The sequence below is a fragment of the Topomyia yanbarensis genome, chromosome 2, assembly GCF_030247195.1.
Source record: "Topomyia yanbarensis strain Yona2022 chromosome 2, ASM3024719v1, whole genome shotgun sequence".
Lineage (NCBI taxonomy): Eukaryota > Metazoa > Arthropoda > Insecta > Diptera > Culicidae > Topomyia > Topomyia yanbarensis.
Window position 1 is genome coordinate 397,301,383 of NC_080671.1, and position 25,204 is coordinate 397,326,586.

The following is a 25,204-nucleotide window of genomic DNA, read 5'->3' on the forward strand; positions in this document are numbered from 1 at the left end:
TTCATTTGAGACTTGGCTTGAAAACATCGGTTCAGTCGTCACCGAAGAACCGATATGACTTTAATTGTGGAATATGCACGGAATCCGGCACTTCCGGAATCATCGATAGTGGACAATATATCCAAAGAATGTTTTATTGGCAATCAGTGATCTATACGTGCGAATAGCAGTAATTTGGTGACCATTTCAATAGATTTTTAGTCTCTGCGGTGTTACGATTGTACCGATTTATATGGGAAATTCCAATGTACCCTTACTCACCAACCTGTAACTCCGGAATCAAGAGTCCGAACCAAATGAAATTCAGCAGCAGTCAATGGCATTACTGTATCTTTCATTTGAAATCAAGTTTGTAAAAAATGGTAAAGAATTCGCTGGGTAATGAGTGTGATATTAGATTAGGAACTTGGCGAGTTCCCCGCAGGCATCATGAACCGTCATATGTGGCCAATGTTGTCAAAGCTACTTTGATTGATCATTAGTTATCCAGACCCGCATAGAGTAATGTTGAACCCATTTTAATATGTTTAAGTCATATGGACAGTTACCAGTTTATATGGGAATTTGCTGTGTGACCACACTCTTCAACCCGTAACTCCAGAACCGGAAGTCGGATCAACTAAAAATTCAATAGCAGCTTATGGGAGCGTTTTACCTTTCAGATGAAAGTAAGTTTGTGAAAATCGGTTAAGCCATCTCTGAGAAAATTGTGTGAGTTTAAATGACACACACATACATACACACACAGACATTTGCCGAATTCGACGAACTGAATCGAATGGTATATGACACTCGGCCCTCCGTTAAAAAGTTGATTTTTTCAGTGATTGCATAACCTTTCTTTATATGAGAAATGCAAAATGCAATTCATGTCCTCTAAAATAATTTTATATTTAATATTGATTATAAATTGTGTTGACTAATATTAGTACGATCCCCTCTTGCTATTAGGTGGTAACAAAAATGACTTTTACGCTTCCACGAAAAAAGCACTCTGCTTTGGGTCCAATCCGAGCGTCGGCTACAATGTGGTTTGACTAGGAAAGTCAAGCCACAAAGTAAAGCAATAATTAAATCAGGGAACTTCTCCTCTGCCATTCCCGATCCATCCCATCGATACTTAACTTTTGCTTTTCGTTCCTCATCAACACCAACGGGGGGATGGCTTTATCCTTTGTGCTTAAGTGTAAAGAAAAACGGAATTTAGCACGAAATAGGTCACAGAGCATGTTACAGCCCCGGGGCAAAAGATGCTGGAGGCAAAATAGCGAACTGTCGATGGGAGGTTATAATTGCATTGACAGCCAACTGACAATTTCGAAAGATGTAGGAATTAGAATGAACTAAAAATTAAATTATCGCCTTAGGGAAGATTAAGTGTTATTTTGAGTGTCACAAAATTTACCAAGCGGAAGAAGATTGAGCGCGTGAATTGAATGAATGACTAAGCATTGAACAATGAGTCGAGGGGTTTTGTGTGTCCTGATTTATTGCTGCCATTTCCTAGTGTAGAGGATAATTGCAACACTATGAGAATTTTGGCACAGCTAAATCGTCTATCTTTTACACGTGTCACTTTTCCAAAGCTCGCCAGACGCACTGATAAAAAAAAACAATCCGAAGCCGGAACCGTACATTCTACTAACCGAAATGCATTCCATTTATCACCCCATAAATACATCCGGCAAATTGAAACATGATCTAATCATTTTTGTTTTCCATTTCCGTCTCATTTCAGCAGTCATTCAATTATCCCCGGAGCAATCTGCATCATCACAACCGACCGGGGTAACTCTGCTGACTTTTTGCTCGGAGCTGCCGTGTTTCCAAGAAACAAAAAAAGCACCAGCTCTCTCTTCATCAACAAACTGCAACCAGTCAGGTGCACTAGTATAAAGAAGCACTCAATTCGATCCAACCTCCAACGGCTACGCTCCCCATCCGCCCGCATCCGGGGGAGCTCCACAGAACCATAATAAACGCTACCGGGTGGTATCAGTTGCTACGTACTTGCTTTTGCTGCCGACGAGAAAAACAAACACCGGAGCAAGGATTATATCTCCAACCCCGCCCTACCACCCACTAACCGCCACCGTCCCGGCACGAGGCAGGTTAGTTCGAACAAGAAGTCGGCGCGGGAAGGTTAGGTAATAGTGCCCAAACGTCAGACACAGCACTATTGCCTTAACATTGCGAAGGCTGCTCGGTCACCTGGCACAGGCCAGGATCATTGCAAGCTTGTTAGCAGCCAAAGCCGGATCAGATCAGATACAGACTCATTTTCGAGCTTGTTGATGGTACTAATAAATGGCCACAAGTTCTGATTGTACTGTTGCGAGCAGGGCAGATGTTACTTCTGAAGCTTGCCTTGGCTGGGCCAGGAGGACTCTGGTGTCGGTATTCTTTATTGGCAGTCGTTAGGAGGACATAAATAGTGAACCTTTCCGGTTGTAACTATCTCACTAACGCACACACACACCTACACATATACGAACAGACACCCGCCTATGGCAAAGCAAGCGCTGGAATCTAATAATGAAGTGGAATCGATTGTGTCGGACGTCCTAACTTTTCCGATGAAAGAAGAGAAGTGTCCGACTGAAGGAGTGTACATTTTTCTTGCCAAACTACAGTAGCAATGGGTTAGATCGGGAAGTGGGACACAAGATCGGGACAAGTGGAATGCAATCAACAGTGATATATACTGACAATTGTTATTTCGCAATTATGTGCAAGCTTTCGCGATAAATTCTCCGCTTCTTGAGTGCACTCAAAATTGAGAGAGAGAAAAAAATAGAAACCGTTTCGGTTGGAAGTGTGAAAACAGTGCGGATATAAGTCAACCTCTGCTTTGAACCTTGCTCGACCAGACTGTGGTTAAAGACAGGCCAAATAACCGCAACTGCCAGCCAACGCAAAACCATGGCGCTTTTGAGATGAAAGAAAAACACTTTTCAAAAACACCTCATCTCTAAGGAAAAGCTGGATACTTCGTCGAGGGCTTACGGCTGGAAAATTGAAACTAAAGCGTTGTGCGAAGATGAAACAAATAGAACGGAGCAATGAACGAACAGTAAAAAGTGTACGGCAGCACTCGACAGTTCAAGTTCCATTCCATCCATGGTAGCGGTTTGAGTGAAAGAAAGAAACAAAGTAGAGGAAACAGCACCGTGCAATCATCGAACTTGGTGCGGCTCAACCCTTACCGAGACCACAAATGAAACCAGGATTTCATCTTACATCGGAAAACGAAAGGAAAATAAAATTAAAATCCAAAACCATTCTCCGGAAGACTTGAGCAGAGACTGTGGAAAACCAAACGTGTTAAAGTAAAAAAAGTAGTGGATTGTTTGTGAATTATGTAAATAAGCACCAGTGAACCGTTTCCGTGATGATGATAGAAAAGCTCCGTTTCCAGCGCTGAACAACCCCCGCCCCCCCACAGCAGCAGCGTGTTAAGCGACGAACCCCAGCCAGCTGTACCGTGTGCACCCGGGGAAACCTGAACCGAACCGAACCTCGATATCCGATGAAAATGTTCGTCAAGTTCCAGTACTACTGCATCATCTACTTCCTGCTGGTGCGGCACCTGAACGGTTCCACGATGGATCTGTACAAAAACTCCCGGCTCAGCCAGCGCATCGTGCAGACGCGGTACGGGCGGCTGCAGGGACTGATACTGCCGCTGGAGAGTTACAAATTCCTTAAACCCATCGAAGCGTTCCTGGGCGTCCCGTACGCCACGCCGCCAACCAAGTTGAATAGGTGAGTGATTTGTTTTCTATTTCTATTTTCTAGGATTTTCGAACTGAGGGATTTTGCCTAATTATGGTCGTAACTATCGACCACAATTCGCTTTTAATTATATTTACTGCAATTAGACACATTTTGTTAGTACAATTCTACCATAGGCAGGTATCTGTTTGATTGCAAGCTTCCGAATGATAACACATAATATGGAGAAATAGGTATGATATCAAATTATATAGATCAAGGATAGTATTTCCTATTCTTTAAATTGATTTTTAGTACACCCAAAACAAATCCTCGGGAGCGTTAATGCATCTGCTTCTTTCCATACTACTAGTACTTTGCGAAATCGAAAATGAAACAGCAGACTAGGACAAAGCAAGCATGTAGCAGATCGTTTTCATTATTCTCTTCGCATGCTCGTTTTCGCTTTGAGATTCAGAATGATATTGGTACCTTCGATATTGAACTTACAGCTGGGGAAACGAAAATACACTAACAATTATATTTATTTGTCGATGCTCGATTCTGTAGATTTGCGAGCTAATTATAGTATTGTAAGAAGGAAGCCTGATGGGAGTGGGCGTAGCGTATTGGTAAATCGATTGCCTTGTACGCAGCGCACCTGGGTTCGAGTCCCGACCCCGCACATAGGGTTAGAAATTTTTCCTAAGAGATTTTTCTAACCCGAAGAGGCGAATGACCCTAAGGTTAAAACCTCTATAATTGAAATTAAAAAAAAAAAAAGGAAGCCTGATCGGTGTGCATATTTCTCATTTTAACTATGTTCTAGTTGCATTATTAGATGCACATTGCAATAATTTCATTTAATGAATGAGAATCGCAAATTACTGAGCATGTTTCAAAACGAAATCGCAACTTCGGATTGTTATAGGAAAACGAAAATCGCTGCTGCTGCTACTCGTTTTCGTAAAATCGAGAGAGGAGGGGACATCGCCTTTATTGTTTTATTTTTTTCATGCATTTAGCTACGAAAGAGGCAGGGAAGGGACGAAGATGAATTCTCTGAGTTTCGTCGTTCATTGAATAGGTATGAGAATGGTAGGCTCTGTATATGATAGAGGTAATTTTTAACGCTGTTTAGCATGTGGTTTAATTTGTTTTGAACGTGTTAATGGTTGACTCTATTCTGAAAACCAAGATGGCAGCTTTCGGCTACCACAAAACTGTAGAAACCATCATCAATATGGGTGTCATATGGACGGTCCTAAGTCAGACCGGACTAAGTCGCAAAACATTAAAAAATGAGATAATGATAACACTGGATAAAGAATTTCTTCTGCTACATTCGACTTTTGTCAGATGTGAAATATGTAACTATAAACAAGAATTATGGCAAAAAATAATTTCGAATTATAACGTAGAGGATGCAGCGAATCAAACTTTAAACCCATTTTTCTCGAAATCAATATTTTGCTACTTGGTCCGGTCTGACTTAACACCGAGCATATGACAAGATGACAGGTGGTAGAGAGTAGGTGATTGAAAATGATGATTGACGCCATTTTAAAATCCAATTCAAGCCACGACTTCAATCGTCAAATTCCTTCGTATTCTGACCATCAACTTCCACATGACACCCGCATTGATATAGGTTTTTACTGCATTGTGGTAACTGGAAACCACTATACTTGCATTTTAAAATCGCTTCTATCGTCAATTCCCGTCATCCTCTGACCACGCCCTTTCAAATGACACTTATACTGATGGCAATTTTTATTGTTGTGTGGTAACAGGAAGCAGCCATCTTGGATTTCAAAATGGCCTAAATCGTCAATTTCCGTTTCCTACTGACCAGCCCCTTCCTTTCAAATTATTCCAATATATCCGTCTTCTTGGATTTCAATTTTTTTTAATCATAGATTTCCGTTACCGTAAGGAATCAAAATATCGTCCAACATGCAAAAATAATGTCACAGCACTAACCCTAATTTACCATTCCTCACACGTCTTCACCTCTCTCCCACTTCGTGTTCGTGCCAACTGTCACGACTCACATCTATTCTGCTATTTCTTCATCCATTTCTAATTTGTGTCATAAGATCTTCAACTGATCTGGAATATTTGTTAATGCCCAAGCTAATTTGATGTTTGCGACGAAACTGTGTAGGTTTAGGAAGACAAAACAATATTCGTCTACTGTTTCCCTATTAACACTCGGAATACCAAGGGGGTAAAAAAAATGGGAACGCTTATTTTGACCGGTCATATCTCAGCTGTTACATAATCGATTTTAAATCTGTCTTCACCAAAATAAAGGTATGTCTTTTGTGAACACGTCGAATTAAAAAAATAGAAGAATAGAGTTGTCTACCGTAAGTTACAGTAAAAAGAGTATAACAAAGTCAGTGAGAAAAAAATGGGAACGCTTCTTTGACTTGCCATATCTTAGCTGTTTGCTCACCAATTTTAATTCTTTCTTCACCATTGGATAGGTAAATCTTTTATAAAAACAGTGAACAAAGAATGATGGAAAACAAATTTGTGTATCTGAAGTAATTGTAAAAACAGTAATTGAGAGTCAGTACAGACGAAATGAGTTTTTCTGTTCAAACAATCGTATCACGACCGTTTGTCAACCAATTTCAATTTTCCTTACACCAATGCAATCCTTAAAGCTTCTAGACTTGTAATATATGCAATAAATAGTAGATTTTCAAAAATTACTATACTTTTTCGAGTTTTTAGGAGATAGGATTTTTACAATGTACGTGGCATACGGTTGATTGAAATTCTTTGCGACTTGTTAGTTTTACGGTTTGAAAATTACCTGTTTACTCAATAGTTCTACATATTATACATGGATATTATTATATCAAAATGATTGCACGAACGTGGAGAAACACATTATTGTATGTAAGTTACTAAATAATAGAGTGTGTTAGAACGATTCAGTAAATACGAAGAAGTTCAGAATTTTAAAATATTCGTCATATAACTTTAAATTTGAAGCGATGACCTATACATTTGAATACACCAGTCGATTGTAATTGATGGCGGCTACAATTTCTGAAAAAAACACATTTTTATATATTCTCAAAAAATAGCCAAAAGTACGTAGAAGTACAGAAATTTCATTTAGTTGGCAAAAAACGTCGAATTCAAAGCGATGGCCTATACCTTTTTATATACCAATCGATTATAATTGATTTTGGTTACAATTTCTGGAAGAACAATTTTTATATTTTCTCAAAAAATAGACAAAAGTACGTAGAACTACAGTAATTTCATTTAGTTGACAAATAACTTCAAGTATTCAAAGCTATCACCTATGCAATTTATACACCAATCGATTGTAATTGATTTTGGCTACAATTTCTGAAAGAACAAATTTTTATATATTCTCAAAAAATAGCCAAAAATACGTACAAGTACAGAAATTTCATTTAGTGGGCAAATAACGACGAATTCTAAGGGATGATTTATACTTTTTTATACACCAATCGATTGTAATTGATGGCGGCTACAATTTTTGAAAGACTTTTCATATTTTCCCAAAAAAAGCGACAAAAATACGTAGAAGTACAGAAATTTCGTCTGATTGGCACATAACTACGTACTTCTACGTATTTTTGGGTAATTTTTGAGAAAATATAAACAATTGTTCTATTAGAAATTGCAGCCGCCATCAATTACAATAGATTGGTGTATAAATAGTGTAGGTCATCCCTTTTAATTTGCAGTTATTTGTCAATCAAACGAAATTTCTGTACGTTACTATGTTTTAATTGCCGCAAGGTTCTACTGTATCGATTTTGTTGGCTATTTTCGGCAAATTTGAGACTAAGAGAAACGAAAGCAATGAAATTGAAAGACGGATAGGTATTCTAGAGCGAATCAGTTATAAACTTAGGACGGAAAACTAGAACTAGGCAGGCTCATATGGGCATGATCGAAAGGAAATGTGAAGAATTTTTTGCCTTCTGCATAGTAGGAGTTGGGCGTTCCACCCAAGTCTACCGCATGGTCTATGGTAGAACATAACTCATCATCATGTTTTACCGCCGACGCCGGCGTCGGCGGTAAAACATGATGATGAGTTATGTTCTACCATAGACCATGCGGTAGACTTGGGTGGAACGCCCAACTCCTACTATGCAGAAGGCAAAAAATTCTTCACATTTCCTTTCGATCATGCCCATATGAGCCTGCCTAGTTCTAGTTTTCCGTCCTAAGTTTATAACTGATTCGCTCTAGAATACCTATCCGTCTTTCAATTTCATTGCTTTCGTTTCTCTTAGTCTCAAATTTGCCGAAAATAGCCAACAAAATCGATACAGAAATTTCTGTACTTCTACGTATTTTTTTCGTTTTTTTAAGAAAATATAAAAAGTTTATCTTGCAACAATTGTAGCCGAAATCAATTACAATCGATTGGTATATATAAAAGTGTAGTCATCACTTTGAATTTGACCTTACTTGCCAACTAAATCAAATTTCCGTACTTCTACGTATTTTGTCTATTTTTTGAGAAAATATAAAAATGTGTTCTTTCAGAAATTGTAGCCACCATTAATTACAATCGATTGGTGTATAAAAAAGTATAAATCATCCCTTAAAATTCGACGTTATTTACCCACTAAATGAAATTTCTGTGCTTATACGTAGTTTTGGCTATTTTTTTAGAAAATATGAAAATATGTTCTTTCAGAAATTGTAGCCAAAATCAATTACAATCGATTGGTGTATAAATTGCATAGGTGATAGCTTTGAATACTTGAAGTTATTTGTCAACTAAATGAAATTACTGTAGTTCTACGTACTTTTGTCTATTTTTGAGAAAATATAAAAATCGTTTTTCCAGAAATTGTAACCAAAATCAATTATAATCGATTGGTATATAAAAAGGTATAGGCCATCACTTTGAACTCGACGTTATTTGCCAACTAAATGGAATTTCTGTACTTCTACGTACTTTTGGCTATTTTTTGAGAAAATATAAAAATGTGTTTTTTTCAGAAATTGTAGCCGCCATCAATTACAATCGACTGGTGTATTAAAATGTATAGGTCATCGCTTCAAATTTAAAGTTATATGACGAATATTTTAAAATTCTGAACTTCTTCGTATTTACTGAATCGTCCTAACACACTCTATTATTTAGTAACTTACATACAATAATGTGTTTCTCCACGTTCGTGCAATCATTTTGATATAATAATATCCATGTATAATATGTAGCACTATTGAGTAAACAGGTAATTTTCAAACCGTAAATCTAACAAGTCGCAAAGAATTTCAATCAACCGTATGCTACGTACATTGTAAAAATCCTATCTCCTAAAAATTCGAAAAAGTATAGTAATTTTTGAAAATCTACTATTTATTGCATATATTACAAGTCTAGAAGCTCTAAGGATTGCATTGGTGTAAGGAAAATTGAAATTGGTTGACAAACGGTCGTGATACGATTGTTTAAACAGAAAAAGTCATTTCGTCTGTACTGACTCTCAATTACTGTTTTTACAATTACTTCAGATATACAAATTTGATTTCCATCATTCTTTGTTCACTGTTTTTATAAAAGATTTACCTATCCAATGGTGAAGAAAGAATTAAAATTGGTGAGCAAACAGCTAAGATATGGCAAGTCAAAGAAGCGTTCCCATTTTTTTTCTCACTGACTTTGTTATACTCTTTTTACTGTAACTTACGGTAGACAACTCTATTCTTCTATTTTTAAATTTGACGTATTCACAAAAGACATATCTTTCTATTGGTGAAGACAGATTTAAAATCGATTATGTAACGGCTGAGATATGACCGGTCAAAATAAGCGTTCCCATTTTTTTAGACCCCCTTGGTAGTCCGCGTAACTTTTTACCCCCTTGGTATTCCGAGTGTTAATAGTTTTCCATTTTAGTTTAGAGCAGAACCACTCGTGGAAACGAACTCAATATTACATTCTACTTGAAAAAAGGAAATATTTGTAGTCCTGACGAAAATTGAAAATATTTGTATTATGAGAAAACTTGAACTCATTTGTGTTCAAACCCTTCTTTCCTCTGACGATGAAAGGTCATTCCTTCGAAACGTTGCACTATGGAAAACTAAATCAACTTCGATTTAACTCCTTTGTAATAGGGGAAACTGAGAAGACTTGATCACCTTTTCTATTTTTCGATCCAACTCCGTAAAATGGTAAAAAATTAAGTATTTTTTGTAGTTTTATTTGGATTCTTGGGATGACTAATAATCATAAAAAATACCGGAACTATTACACTGAGCAAGAACTACGAGCATTTCTGGAAAACAACAAATAAATGGAAAAAGGCTTAGACTGGTGGAGATGCGATCCCTAATTTGAAGACATTTGATTCCTCTTTGAAAGCATGTTTAAAATATTATGTAGGGTTATGAGCCTATTTATGCCCTGTTTCTATTATCACCCCACCTAATTAAAGCCTTTAGTTAGAGCAGCTTCTGCCACCTTTGCTCAACGCATTGGCTCAAATGGTAATGCGATAATTTGGCTCACACAATTCGCGTTTTTGTTTCATTTAAACAGAAGAATTTCACCCTTCTCAGACCATTTTTATTATTTTATTGGAACACAGCAAGGATGCTGAAATTACGTTGATTTCTTTTTTAAATGTAGTACATATACGAGTATTCTAGGTAAGAACATCAGATATAACCTACAAATATGTATTAACACAATTTTCGATTGTGTGTTGTTAGTTTACCGTACCGACACGTAGGAGACTGATTGTCATATGTACACAGAGTGGTCTGTGCATAGACTGATCCAGGTTACATGGTCACGAAGGAAGGAGGGGTTAATTCGTAGTTTCGTCGCTTCACAGTGGCTTGAATCTGAATAAAATGTGAACTGAAGTCAAAACATTGTCGTATCGATTCAAACAATATTGTACTTTTGGTACGTTGAATTCGTTTTTGATATATCAATATTTCAAAAATAGTCATTCAATATTTATAAGAGTGTGAATGTTAACCATCCCAACTCCCACTGCCCAAGTAACCATAAGCATTAAGGCATTGCACTATATTGGCTATAAATTTGCACTAATGTTGCATTGAAACTCCATTACAGCATTAACAACGCAATATAGCTCTATATTAGCATCAATAATGCATAACAGCACAGCCGACATATAGCATTATCGCTTGCCCTATAGGCGTATATAAAGCTGATATAACGTGTACATGCTTCAAGGATCTTTAAAGCATGTAAGCTTTACAAGTGCATTTAAAGCCATTATAGAGCAAATATAAATCTGATATAATGCTATTGTCATGCTGTGGGTTTGTTTGTTATGCAACTCTTCTTGAAGATTATATTCGGCATATTTAATTCCAATCGAACATATGCAATATAGTCCAGGAAGCAAACGCAGTGCACTTACCGTGAAGGACGGGGCAAGGTACCTCAGTTCGAGACTTACTAAAGGTAATTTTCGTAAACATTCATATCATGTGAGAACGAAAACCCATTAAGGATATTCACTACAATGCATTAGAACAAAGTTAATTACGGTTTTAAACAGAACATTTTATTTTAATTTTTTTTTCCTTTTTGCTCATCATACCGAAAGGAAACATAAGAAATGGTTTTAAAATCATGGCGGACAATGACAGCCAACTGAAGCTTTTAATAGCATTAGTAGTGCCAATATAAGGTTTTCAAATTTGACATTTGTGCGCTGGTGCTATATAATAGCATTAGTACTGCAGAAACGAGCTGTCAATCTCTGCACAGTAATAGTACTATATTTCGCCTTTTCTGGCATAATACCAGCATTATAAAAGTATTTAGGGCTTCACGGCTTTTTAGGACAGCTTTATATGTGGATCTAAAGCAGATATTAGGCTACGTTATAATGCTTATTGCTTACTAGGGTGGTTGGCAGCGGTTAACAGAAAAAAAACATATTTCCGTGTTCTTATTCATGCAAATAGCTTAGTTGGATGGGTTGGACCCGTTTCGTAAACAAAACGTGTTCCGAAACCATGTTGTTTATAAACAACAGCGTTTTTAAACGTCGTAACTTTTCATTTAGGCAAGATTTTCTTACCAAAATAAGTTAGACTAATAACTGTGATTACTGCCTTTAATTTGAACTCCAACAGTTGTAAATGTTGTCCGTAGAATTAAAGTTATTGCAATTAGTCTGATTGGATTCCTTTAGAGCAGTGCTGCCAGATGCACTTTATATTAATGTTGAAAAATGAAATATTGATATATCCTCGTTAACTAGAAATATTATTGAAAACTGATAAAATTTCGAATGCTTTTGACCACATTTTTCCAACAATTGGACTATTGGAAAATTATATTGTTCAAAATAAATTTCTCGTGTTCCTTGACCTCAACAGTTTTAAGAAAAAAAATAGTTTTGAAATCCTATATGCCCTGACAAAATGGGAGGCATGAAAGGGTTTAATAATATAAAAAGACTTTCGATTTCTTAACGGAAGGCAAGAATTCGACGCATATTAATGCATTCATTTGATTTTATAAATGATTATGTTATATTGGGTGTTTTTTACCAGATTATACCTTTCATCTTGTTTTCCTTCTCACGAGTGCTCTCTACGGTTATATGATGATTCTGTTTCCTCAAACATTTGATTTGGAGCAAGAACAATATTTTTCCATGTTACGCACAGAACAATTTTCCCGCGTATTTTTGCAATTTTTTATCTGAAACGATAATGAAATGAATACTTTTATTGTACATGGATATTCTATTCAAATAATAAATGGACATTTCTGCCGATTTTTAGTCGAAATGCTAATGGACATCAAGAAAACGTCGAACAACCCCAATTAACCCCCTTCGACACCAGTTTGGTCTTACCAAGCAGTAACGCGGGTGACGTCGTGAAAATGAGAGTTGTGAAAATGAGAGTTGTGAATAGCTTGAAGCAACATTTGATATCGTCCCAAATACATATCATTCAAGACGACATGTCTTGGATCCGCCATCGAGCCTAGTTTGCATACCGTACAAAACTAGACTCACTATTCTCCCTTCACCCGCAAACATTTACTATTTATTAGGGTGACTCAACAAAAATATTGTAAGTAAGAGTTTGCCGTATTCTTTATTTACCTGCCCAGCGTACCCTAAATAACAGGGTGGCCGAAATGCTTCTACTGAGAATTTTACCTACTCCCCTCTATCACCAACAACTGCTGTTGATCGCTGGACGCCGTCAAAGATGAGTAGTCGGACGGCTCCTTTTAACTAACCGCAGTCTTCCCAGGAACATCGACAAGTTTGCACCCGTGTACAAAATTTCGTGCACACGTTCAACCTCAAACATGCTTTGTCTTTGTGTACAGCTTTGCATCGAACACCGAACCCAAGCGAACGATGTGCAAACTTAGATTTAAACCCCGTGCACGTACACCGTGTGCGTATACAAGAAAGGCATGCACAAATCATAATGCGTCAACGCTAGTGATGATGAGTGAGAGAAAGAGAAAACTATTGTCAAGATCCTGTGTGTACGAACACCGCGTACATACATGAGGTTCGGATGTGCAGACGAACACGTGCACGTGTTTTGGTACGCATTAGCGCGTTCGAATTTACACACGAAATGTGGGTATAAGATGAGCACAAAACTAGAGCGAACATGATGTTCGATGTTCATTTGGGAAGACTAACTAACCGCGTTCTCCTTCGGTTTTCACTGGCGGCTCCGGCAGCGGTCCTTCGCGTTTAGGTAGGAAGATGAATTTGTCCCTTCGTAGCAACGATAACGAACTATCGCCGGAGTTACTCCCTCCCCCTCGAGAGATCTCAGGGAGCATCTTCGCCGGCCTACTTCGCACCCCTTGACTTTACGGGTCAACAGATTTTTTTTTCAATAGTAATAGTTGAATGGTTGAATATGTTATTGATCAAATTGATAAGGTTTGTTTGATCAGTAAAGATTGACAAATACGTCTTTCGTAATCGTTCGAATATGTTTTGAGTTGCTTAGGGCGCCGATTTCATATTTTTTTGAGAGTTGTCCTACTGGAGTTGTAGAGCTAGGTTTTCGGAAGGTTTCCCCGTCTGAATCACACATTACAGTTACAAACGAGATGGGAAATGTCAGCCACTAAAACACTGCTTAAGTCCAATTGCAGCGGGTCGCGAAGGTGATATTCATTGTACAGTTCAGCTATGTGCGAGTGTAGGGACTTTGCGATTGCGTGTATCATCGCGAAGGGCTCGAGTGTTTGTGCGTTAAGGTGTTTGATCGCGAGGGCGTGTTACTTCGCGTGTATAAGTTCGATTTTATAACCGTGTGACAATTCGCATATTCGCGTGTGTTCTTATATGACAGTGCGCGGATCGTGAATCTGATACTTAATTTTCGGTAGTCTGCTTCCTCTTCACGCACAGATAAGAAGCAAAAAGCGCGCCGCTTGCGAATAGCATACAAACAAAAAGATACTACCCGCGACGCTCCAACCTGTACGTGTAACATATAAACACAGCAAAGTTTCGTAGATCCCAACTGCGAGTGAAATGAGTGGGCCACTAAATGGATTTCACCCATTACGGGAGAACACAATCGCGATTGACTTTTCGCGAACCCCACAGTGAACGAGGTGAAACATTTGGTCAAAGTGAAAATGGAGCTTGTTCTAACAGAAGTTTCACAAGTCCAACTACATCATACGAGGCAAGTTGTACTAATAACGTTCAACTCCTTAGCCGAGGCAGAAAGCTTCGTAGCAAAGAACAGTATGCAACACGACATCGAATATGAAAACGTCAAAACCAAGATCCTCGTGTATATGGATCTTGATCTAACGGAAATACGCGTCCATGATTTGGCAGCTCGTACTAGTACGGATTGTATTAAAAAAATCACGTCGAAGTATGTAGAAGTGGAATCCGTCACAAATTATACTTGGGGAAACTTTTTCCCTGGCATACTCAACAGTGTACGGGTAGTGCGAATGTGGCTGTACTAACCTATACCGTCCTACTTAACTTTCGAAGGAAGATCACCCCAAGGTGTCACCTACATATTAAGAATCCTATGCACATACCCAGGGCAGATATTCACTAGGGTGTCCCAAAATGACATCATGTTAAAAAAGTCATCGGGCTCACTTCTTAAATGAAAGGTTAGGGTATTAGGAGCACTTTCTTCTTTGGAGTGAATTTGCAAAAATGCTCCCTACTGGTGGCGAATTTTAATCTTTTGCAAAATGGACCGATTTTAGGTAAAATTTTAAATGTATGCCTCTTGAAGTGCTCCTCAACGGCCTTAGATTTTTTCAGCATTTTTTTATTTTCTGAAGATCCTAATGGAGAAGTTTGGTTAGTTAGTTTGTACAAATTTTGAATTATAAGAGCAGCAAAGCCATTGAAACTTAGTGAAAAGTGAAATTATTGGTGTTTTTCAGTAGTTTTTCTTCAAAACTGGGTATCTATGAAATTTTAAAAGTATAGAAAACACTTTATATAGTTGAGCCGAACACAGGGGCGTAATCTTGCTGAAGAAAGTGTATAGCTACGGCCAATGGGGTATAAGTTAGTTACGTTTTTTTTTAAATAACCTTTTGACATTTTATGATATTCATGATATCAAAAATAACACTGTTCTACAAAATAAAACAAGTTAAGCGTGCTTAGTCCGCATATTATTTTTCGAAAAATAGAAAGAAAATGATGAAAAATGGCGCTTTTCGCTTGTCTCTAGTAGATCAGAATCGGTTTTTATGAGGATCTGACGATTTTTTTTAAATTATTTTGCTTACTGATAGCCACCCAGCTGGTTTGAAAATCACTAAAATTAAACAAATATGTCGAGTTAATGGCAAGTTATGGCGTAAATTTGAAGGCTGAATTGATTAGCGTATTCACATTTTATAGGAAGGAACTTTAAAGTGGAGAAAAATGCAAAAGAGTGAGGTGAGCGTTGAAAAACTGATATTTATTGCTTAGATCACATAATTCCGAAATAGTCAAATTTGGGGCAAATATCCTCGAAAAAGTTTTACAACAGAATACAGCGCATCTTCTGACACAATTATTTTGTTGACAATTCCTCCTAGAAGTAATTGTTGAGAGTTAACTCTTCAAAAAATAATTAGAGACTTGGCATTAGCAAAGTTATCATTATTTTTATAATTTAAGTTACAAAAAAATCATCAGATGCTCATTAAACCTCGTCCTGACATACTAAAGACAAACAGAAAACGTCATTTTTCATCATTTTTCTTCTATTTTTCGAAAAACAATGTGTGGTCAAAGCACATTTGAACTGATTTACTTTTTGTAACAGCATTACTTTTGATGAATTGCTAAAAATGTCAAAGATTATCTAACAAAAACTTAAATAACTCATACCCCATTAGCCGTAGCTAGACACTTTCTTCGGCATAATTACGCCCCTGTATTCGTCTCAACTATATAAAGTGTTTTCTATACTTTTAAAATTTTGTAGATGCCCAGTTTTGAAGAAAAAATACTGAAACACACCAAAAATTTCACTTTTTACTAAGTCTGCCGCTCTTGTACTTCAATATTTGTACAATAGGGCATTGCAAAAAAAATTTTTTTTTGAATTCTCAAAGGCCCCCCCTCTCATATTGTGACAAATGTCAAAGTAAGCTCAAATGCCAAATTTCACATCATTTGGACAATTTTAGACCCCCGCCCACCTCGCTTGAAATTTTTTGAAATTGGTACTATGGGAAAATATGGAGGAAAAATACATTAAATGCAATAACTTTTGAAGTAGCAATCAGAAAATTAAAATTTATACCTCTTTTGGAAGGAAATAATCTTAGTATTTGAATGGAGATATATTTGTTTCTAGAAAAATACGGGAAAGTGGGGTACTCGGTCATTTTGGCCCCAAAATCCCCTATTTTTAATGATTTTTCTGCTCCGTGATGCAAATCATACATATTTTGTAGTTTTTCTAATGTGAAAAAATCTCAGAAATTGAACGGAACCCTTTTGACCTTAGTCCGAATACGAGAAGTTGGGGTTATAGGGCTTTTTGTCAGTCTTATTAAATTTTATTATTTTCTCATGCATATATCTCTATTATTCTTCAATCAATTTTCATAAAATGTATCTTAGTGAACGTGTAAAATTCTGAAGAATAAAACAAAAATAAAAACGTTAAAGGTAAAATTCAGAAACATTAAACTTTTTGATATTTACTCTACAAATCACTTTTTTTTTCATTATTTGTCCTAATACCTCAACTTCCCCTATTTTTCCAAGAGTGAAACTTTTCTCATGCGATCCCTAAGCATATTTTACACTAAAAGTAGTAAATTAAATAAGAATTTTGTTGTTAAATGGAGTTAATATGTGCGATTTTATGATAAAAATGTGAAATCGACACTATATGTCAGATAATTTGATGTTCCTGAATTTTACCGGTAATGAATCTATTTTTGTTATAATCCTAAGGATTTTCCACGTTCAACAAGGTATAGTTTATAAAAATTGAGTGAAGAATAATAGAGATATATTCACGAGAAAATGATGAAGTTTAATATGAATGACAAAAGGCCATTTAACCCCAACTTCTCGTATTCGGACTAACGTCAAAAGGGTTCCGTTCGATTTCTGAGATTTTTTCACATTAAAAAAAACTACAAAATATGTATGATTTGCATCACGGAGCAGAGAAATCATTACAAATAGGGGATTTTGGGGCCAAAATGACCGAGTACCCCACTTTCCCGTATTTTTCTAGAAACAAATATATCTCCATTCAAATACTAAGATTATTTCCTTCCAAAAGAGGTATAAATTTTAATTTTCTGATTGCTACTTCAAAAGTTATTACATTTAATGTATTTTTCCTCCATATTTTCCCATAGTACCAATTTCAAAAAATTTCAAGCGAGGTGGGCGGGGGTCTAAAATTGTCCAAATGATGTGAAATTTGGCATTTGAGCTTACTTTGACATTTGTCACAATATGAGAGGGGGGGCCTTTGAGAATTCAAAAAAAAAATTTTTTTGCAATGCCCTATTGTACAAACTAACTAACTAAACTTCTCCATTTGGATCTCCAAAAAAATAAAAAAAAATACTGAGAAAAATCTAAAACAGTTCAGAAGCAGTTCAACAAGCATGTATTTGAAACTTTACCCAAAATCGGCCCATTTTTCAAAAAACCAAATTCGCCACCAGTAGGGAGCGTTTTAGCAAATTCACTCCGAAGAAGAAAGTGGTCCTGATACCCAAATCTTTCATTTAAGAAGTGAGCCCGATGACTTTTTTAACATGATGTCATTTTGGGACACCCTAATATTCACGTGCCAGTTCTGTGATCAGACAGTACCCTACAGTAAACAATGCGTCAAAACAACTAAAGAAAACTCATTTACTACAACCAACACCACCAATCATCCCTCGACATCTGCTGATTCACCACAGAAAGCCAGCCAAAAATAAGTAACAGACAAACAATATTCCACGGTAGCCCCAAGCCAATTGTCAACATACTTAGGGAAGAAATCTCGCCTACTTTTTGAAATGGACCTATGTCCAAAAGAGATCCTCTGTTTACTTTCTCTTTCGATTATCACGGCTTCACTATTAATCTTTCCAATGATGTTCCAGTACATATTGTTAGAGTATAATTTCGACTAGCATATTATGCAAAGAGTTAAGCAGCAAAGGCAAATGCGACGGTGTTATTAGCAGAAGAGAAAATAAACAAAGAGACCTTTTCAACAATTTTACTTGAAATAAGCAAGAAAGGAGACTGCTATACCAAAGCCACTCGAAAACACAAAAGCACCAAACTTCTAACAGCGTGAATCAGAGAAATTCTAGTGACGATGACATGGACGCAAACATGAGCGAAGGAGAAGACAGACAGACTGGCCCGGCAAGCTGCAGAGGGCGAACCTGACCATTGCTCACCACCAAGAAAGAAAATTAACACGAGGAGCGAAAAGCAGTGCGCCCAGAATAGTCGCCTAAAAAAATATTCAATTTTTTATTTTTTATCTACTTTGAATATTGAATATATACTAAATTGAATTGTATCTTTGAAATGAACATTTTTTTCAAAAAGGCGAATGACTCTGGAGGTTAAAGCCGTAATAAACAATAATAATAGTAATAACTTAATTTTCGGTGTACGGTTTAGACGCTAGAAGAGTCTTTTCCCCATATCATTGGTGCTCCCGGTCATGTCGCCTTGAACATTCTTGTCTAGTGAATATGAATATTTTTATTGGTCCCACTGAAAGCATGGACATAGGATGCTAAGGCCGAAAGAAGAGATTTCCGGGCGAGATCAATACTTCATCGCGCGAATATGGGCGTTTGTGGGTTTCCGCTTGAGACCGCGTTTATAGGTTTATCAGTGCTAAAACATTCACTTAATCACCGGGGTGTTTTCATGTTTGTGATACCGCGGGGTTTGTTGTGCGTAGATGATCGCGAAGGTCTTAAGCGTTTGTATGTTAAGCTGCTGAATGCTAGAAGAGAATGCAATAACCCATATCACCAAAATTCCCGATCATGTCGCGATGGAATGTGTTGTCTAGTGAATATGAGCGTTATTTTGTTGATTGATCCAACTAAAGGTATGAATTTATGCTACTAGGGCCGCCGGTAAGGATCTTTCGGACGTGACCGATTTATGATAGCGCGAACACATGTGTTTGTAGGTCTGCGCTTGACACCTCGTGTATAAGTTTTGTAGGTTAAAAATGTTAAAACGTTCACTCAATCACTGAGATGTTTTCATGTTTGGGAGTTCGAAGGCGTAGCGGTGCGTGGACGAAGCTCAAGCGTTTGTATGTTACCAAGTCTGTCGTGCCTGCTGGTGTGTTATAACTTCGCTTGGAAGAATTCGATTTTATTTTATTCGCATTAATTTTCAGTGTACGGTTCACATGCTAGGAAAAAGTTCCCGCAAATCACTAGAGTTCCCGGTCCTGTCACCATTGAACGTGTTGTCTGGTGATTATGAGCGTCATTTTTTTATTGGACCAACTGAAGGCTAGGACCGAGGGTAGAGACTTCCGGACGTGACCGATTCATGATCGCGTGACCGGTGAGTTAACGCTTAAGACCGCGTTTGTAGATTTATAGGTGCTAAAACGTTCACTTAATTACCGGGGTGTTTTAATGTTAGCGAAATCACGGTATATGAGAGAAAATGCAATTAATTGTATTAGTGAGTGTAAATATGGGACCATTCATGAATTACGTAACGCAAAAATTGCCCAAAATTGATTCCCCCCTCCCATGTAACAAATTGTCACAAATTACTATACACAAACTCTTTAAAAACATTTCTTCAGTAAACACCTTTAACGTGACGTTCCAGCTTACTACCCCTCCCCTATATGGTACAATATGTGTCACAATTTGTTGTGGTTGGTTGCGGACCTCCACGGTTCAACATCGATTTTGAATGCCAATACATAATTTTCAGTCTGTTAAGAAACTTGAAATTTCAACATCTATTCAGAAAATATAAATATGGGTCATTCCATGCGAAGTGATCAAGGCACGTGTAATCGACCTTCACGGATTTGAACCAAATTTGGTGGAATTGTTAATCCAGGGCCAGTATATAAAAACCCAAATTTTTGTGTCAATTGAACCACCCCTCGGGTCATGGGAGCACCCCCCGTTTTGGCAAATTGCCAAAACCCTTGATTTTCTTTTGATCATATCTCCGGTTCTATTTACTCTAGAATCAAACCGCAAGCTGGCTTTTGAAGAAAATTGTTCAAGGAGTCTAGAAAAAATATTATGTTTTGCCGGAAGTGCTGCCAACTATGCGTTTTTTTCAGTTAAATATTAAAAGTTAATTTTTCTCTCAATACATATATTTTAATTATGAAAATTTTAATGCCATCGCGTTCCTCAGACATTTTTACATAAAAAACACTTATCTACTCAATATAATATGAGCGCATCCTGAGATACACCGTTTTGAATAGAAAAACCGCAATTTCCCATATAAAATCGCAAGCGCACAACGCTGAAAAACTTGATTATTCTGTGTTCAAACATAATTTTTCGTGAAGTAGACGAGAAATGATGAAAAACTACGTTTTTGGTTTGCTTCTAGCAGATCAGAGTCGATTTTTATGATCGTTTGAAGATTTTCTTAATTTTGGCCAATAAAAATGGATTTTTATATGAGAAAGTGGGAGTTTTTCCCTTCAAAACAGTATATCTCAGGATGCGCTCATAGTATATTGGGATAAGTGTTTTTTATGTAAAAATGTCTGAGGAACGCGATGGCATTAAAATTTTCATAATTAAAATATATGTATTGAGAGAAAAATTAACTTTTAATATTTAACTGAAAAAAAACGCATAGTTGGCAGCACTTCCTGCAAAACATAATATTTTTTCTAGACTTCTTGAACAATTTTCTTCAAAAGCCAACTTGCGGTTTGATTCTAGAGTAAATAGAACCGGAGATATGATCAAAAGAAAATCAAGGGTTTTGGCAATTTGCCAAAACGGGGGGTGCTCCCATGACCCGAGGGGTGGTTCAATTGGCACAAAAATTTGGGTTTTTATATATTGGCCCAAGATGAACAATTCCTCCAAATTTGGTTCAAATGCGTGAAGGTCGATTTCAAGTTTGCATCTTTTTTTGATCACTTCGCGTGGAATGACCCATATGTATATGCAACGATTTCAAGGCTCTCTAGAGTTCCGCTGATCCTTAGGTTGAGAATCGCTGAAGGGGATCGAACAGATTCGAAGAACTGGTTACACCAGATCGCAACGGAATCTATACCTAGAAATACCCAAAAAATATGTCGAACGACAAGGAATTCGATGTCCCAGATTAAAAATATTGAACACTGGTAGCTTAGTTCCAACCGCATTGGCAAACGGATAGCAAAAGGAAAAAATGATCGCGTAGCACTTTGGTGCTCGCGATTGGGTGTTCTTCCTTGCGTACTTGCACTTATAAGCCACAAGCGTAAACCCTCCGTCGTTGGTGAGAGCGTCCTCGCTGGTGTGGCTGTCTGTTGATTTGAAGGTGCTGGACGCTGCTTAGGTAGTTTTCTTGATGGCCTGAATAGCAGGTACATGTTTCGTAACCGTTTATGATCTGAGTGATATTGAAGATTGTGATTTAGATTGGTTTCCGGTAGTAGAATGGGCAAAGGGTAATGTTGCATGTTTTTCACGACAGGGTTTTCATGGTCTACCGTCTGATTCAGCACTGGGACGTCGAATGGGTGCATAGCATGGTTTGCGTAATTTTAGCTCCATTTTAGTTTAGTCATTTGAATTGTAGAACTAGGTTGGAAGGTTTTCGACCCGCTTCCTCTTCACAAAAAAGCCTTTAAGAACATCTAAGAAGAGTTTTCTCCAAATAGCAGGTGTAACGTGTTGCATTTTATTACGTCTTTCTTAAAATTAAGTTGGATTGTTGTGTTTCGAATTCATCTGTAACTAGCACCAACTTGGGGCCAAATTAGACGATGTTTTTAAACTAGTACCCAATTAGCACTAGTTAGCCACTATATTCAAAGAGTTACACGACGTACATGACGCATCAAGCAAATAACCCAGTAGCAAAATGAGAAGCGCTTGTTTGCTGACGAAAAAAAAAATCGAAAGTTACAGCGCTTCGAAGCGCACCTCATCTACCAAGAGCAGTGATAATTTGAAATTTCTATTTCGAATATCTCTTTATTTTTTTTCGAATTGTTCGTAATTATTTTTTCTCCTTCCTTATAGATTCTTTTTTGCGTATAAATTTTTATTTTGCGAATGATATTTTTTTAGTGCAATTTTTAGTGTTGAAAACTCTAAACGGGAAAAACGTACCCGGATGCAGGAAAAAAAATCATTGAAATCATCGTTGAGGTATGAGGATTTTTTTTTGTTTCTTTGTACAGTATCTTGTACACCAGAGCTCCACAAATTATTATTATTTTTTATAAACTAATGCTCGTTTTTTCACTGAAAAATGTTCTATCAAAAAACATTAACTTTGATACAATAAAATCACTGCTTCATACCTATACTTTCCTCAATTATTTTTCATAGGTTTTTCTTCCATTTAATTCCTCTATGTTTGTTTCTAGTTAAATGCACTTCCACTTACTATTTAACAGATACCTGGTATTTCGATTATTGCTTGTAATTTTTTTTTTGTAGACGATTACAAGTAGTAATCGAAATACTTGTTAACTGTTAAATCGTGAAGTGCTAGTGCATTTAACTATAAACAAACATAGTGAAAATGGTAGAAAAACCTATGAAAAGTACGTACATTCCGCTAAGGGCTCCGTTCGCGTATATATTGCTTTCTCCATTATTTCTCAAAGAAAGGTACGCAACACCGTAATGGCACAAGACCTAACTTAAAATAAAGTTGTATTTTTGTGTTTCGAATTCATTTGTCTTTGAAATTGAGATAAGTAGAGAATAAAATAGAAGTAGGACAGATTGTGTAGACGTACTTCAATTTTATCCTCTTCCACATGCAAGCAAAGAAATCTACGGCAGTCCAATCCCTTTTGTGAAATTTTTGGCCTTCTGCTCCGATTGCATGGAAAGTGCTGCTGTCCACTGACATCAAGAATCCTTTCGGGTCAGTGCTCAAATAAGTGACGACCGCGGCTTCCCGATCAGAATGAAATAACAAGATTATAACAGAACACAATTTTTGTAACATATTGTGTTATAAATTTGGTCTCGTTAGTAGTTAAAATAATAGAAATTTATAGCAAGTAACAACGTGAGATAAATTTTTGAAATATTTCTGTTGTGTGTTTCTGATCGGGTTATGAGACCAGTACACCTGCTGAACCGCGGAAGCAGGCCCAGAATCTGAAATCTCACGCAATCACTTTCAATGAATGTTTTAGGTTTTTTCTGTAAAATGAATCATTCAGCAATTGAATAGCTATGAAGCTAATTTAAGATATAGTAATAAAAGGAAACATAACATTCCGAATAAAGAAAAAGAAATAAGGGACCATTCATAAATTACGTAACACAGAAATTGCCCAAAATTGACTCCCCCCTCCCCCCATGTAACAAATTTCTCCATCCCCCCTCCCCTATTACGTAACAAATTCCCAAAAAAAAATTTTTCCCTTCGGTGAAAACATGTTACGTAACGATCTAGCTCCCCCTCCCCCTCTAAAAGCGTTACGTAATTTATGAATGGTCCCTAAAGCAATTTCATAAAAGTGTATAACTTGACTGATATTATTTTTAGTATATGTGAGTAGTGGAAAAGTAAACAGAATTTCAACAAAAGCAAATTTAACAAGGTCCCATGTATTAAATACACACTTTAACACTTCACAATGATTTACAAAAACAAGTATTCACGAAAGGTTTGAATGCACACGCATTACTACTAAATAACTTTTCTGTTAAATGGGTAAGGGCGCGTGACCCCTCCCCCCGTGCCTCCTCTGGAGCCCCCAGTAGATCTGAGTACCATTACGTTCAGTTTCTGAAAATCACAAAGAAGCTGTAGACGGACATTTATTGTTATGTTGATTAGCTACCAGCAGTAGAAGCAGGCTACTAGGCTCCAAATGAAAATAGGTTTTTTAATCTGATTTTTAGAATAGGAATAACATAGTTAAAAGAAGAAAAATCCGTAAAGTACATTAATAATCATTCGATAAATGGGATCAGTGCAGACTACGTGTCAGAAAGTGCAAAGCAAATCATTGGTTTCCTGTTTTTAAACATGAGATGTTCTTTAATGGAAAAGATATACAGTGAAAACCCCGTTTTTAAGAGGGTCTTTTGCGTGCAAAATTTAAAAAAAATATTTTTTTTGTATATTTCGGATCTCTAAGATAAGCAAAGTATGCTCTAAAAAGGATTTACTCGAATTCAACTTGGTTCGTCTGCTAGAGCCCATAAAACTTCGCTGACAAAATCGGATCAAAAAGCTGATAAAATCGGGGGTAGGCAAAATCTGGGGCTGATAAAAACAAGTCTTCAGTGCAATCTTTATTTTTAATTTATATGAGTAACTTATTAGATGCATAATTGTCATTCGTCCAATGTGTCCACTGTGTTACACGAAAATTATGTCAAATGACCATTATGCCAAATGGTCATTGTTCCGAACGTCATTATGTCAAATGGCTATTGTGCCAAAGGGCCAGTATACCTTTAGATCATCTGACTATTATGCCAAAAGGTCGTAATGCCAAATAGCATTATGACAGATGGCATTATACCAAACGACATTATGTCGAATGGCGTAGAACCCCACCAAACGACGCACGGAGGTCGGTCTTTGAAGAAAAACTGAACAAAACATAAAATCTTGGGGTGCTGAGTTCATTTTGGATGCCACAAGTCCTAAATAAATAGGTGCATTATTCCATACAGTGTTATCGAATTTTTCTTATGAACCCTTGTTCATGATTGATTTACTTTTACTGATCACAATATCATAAACAATGGAAAACAATTCTTTAAATCCATTGTATAACGTGATTA

General features: G+C 36.9%; 1 protein-coding gene across 2 annotated transcripts in view; it reads left to right on the plus strand.

The window, feature by feature from the left end:
• LOC131684863 (neuroligin-1) overlaps positions 1-25,204 on the plus strand; it is an 818,713-nt gene that overhangs the window by 313,069 nt on the left and 480,440 nt on the right. Inside the window, exon 4 of one of the 2 annotated variants that reach the window (XM_058968085.1) lies at positions 1,742-3,765. In XM_058968085.1, coding sequence (XP_058824068.1) covers positions 3,530-3,765 — 236 coding nt within the window. In that variant the 5' untranslated portion in view covers positions 1,742-3,529. Of the gene's footprint in view, positions 1-1,738; positions 3,766-25,204 lie in introns of both variants that reach the window. The other variant, XM_058968087.1, reaches the window with a different exon arrangement.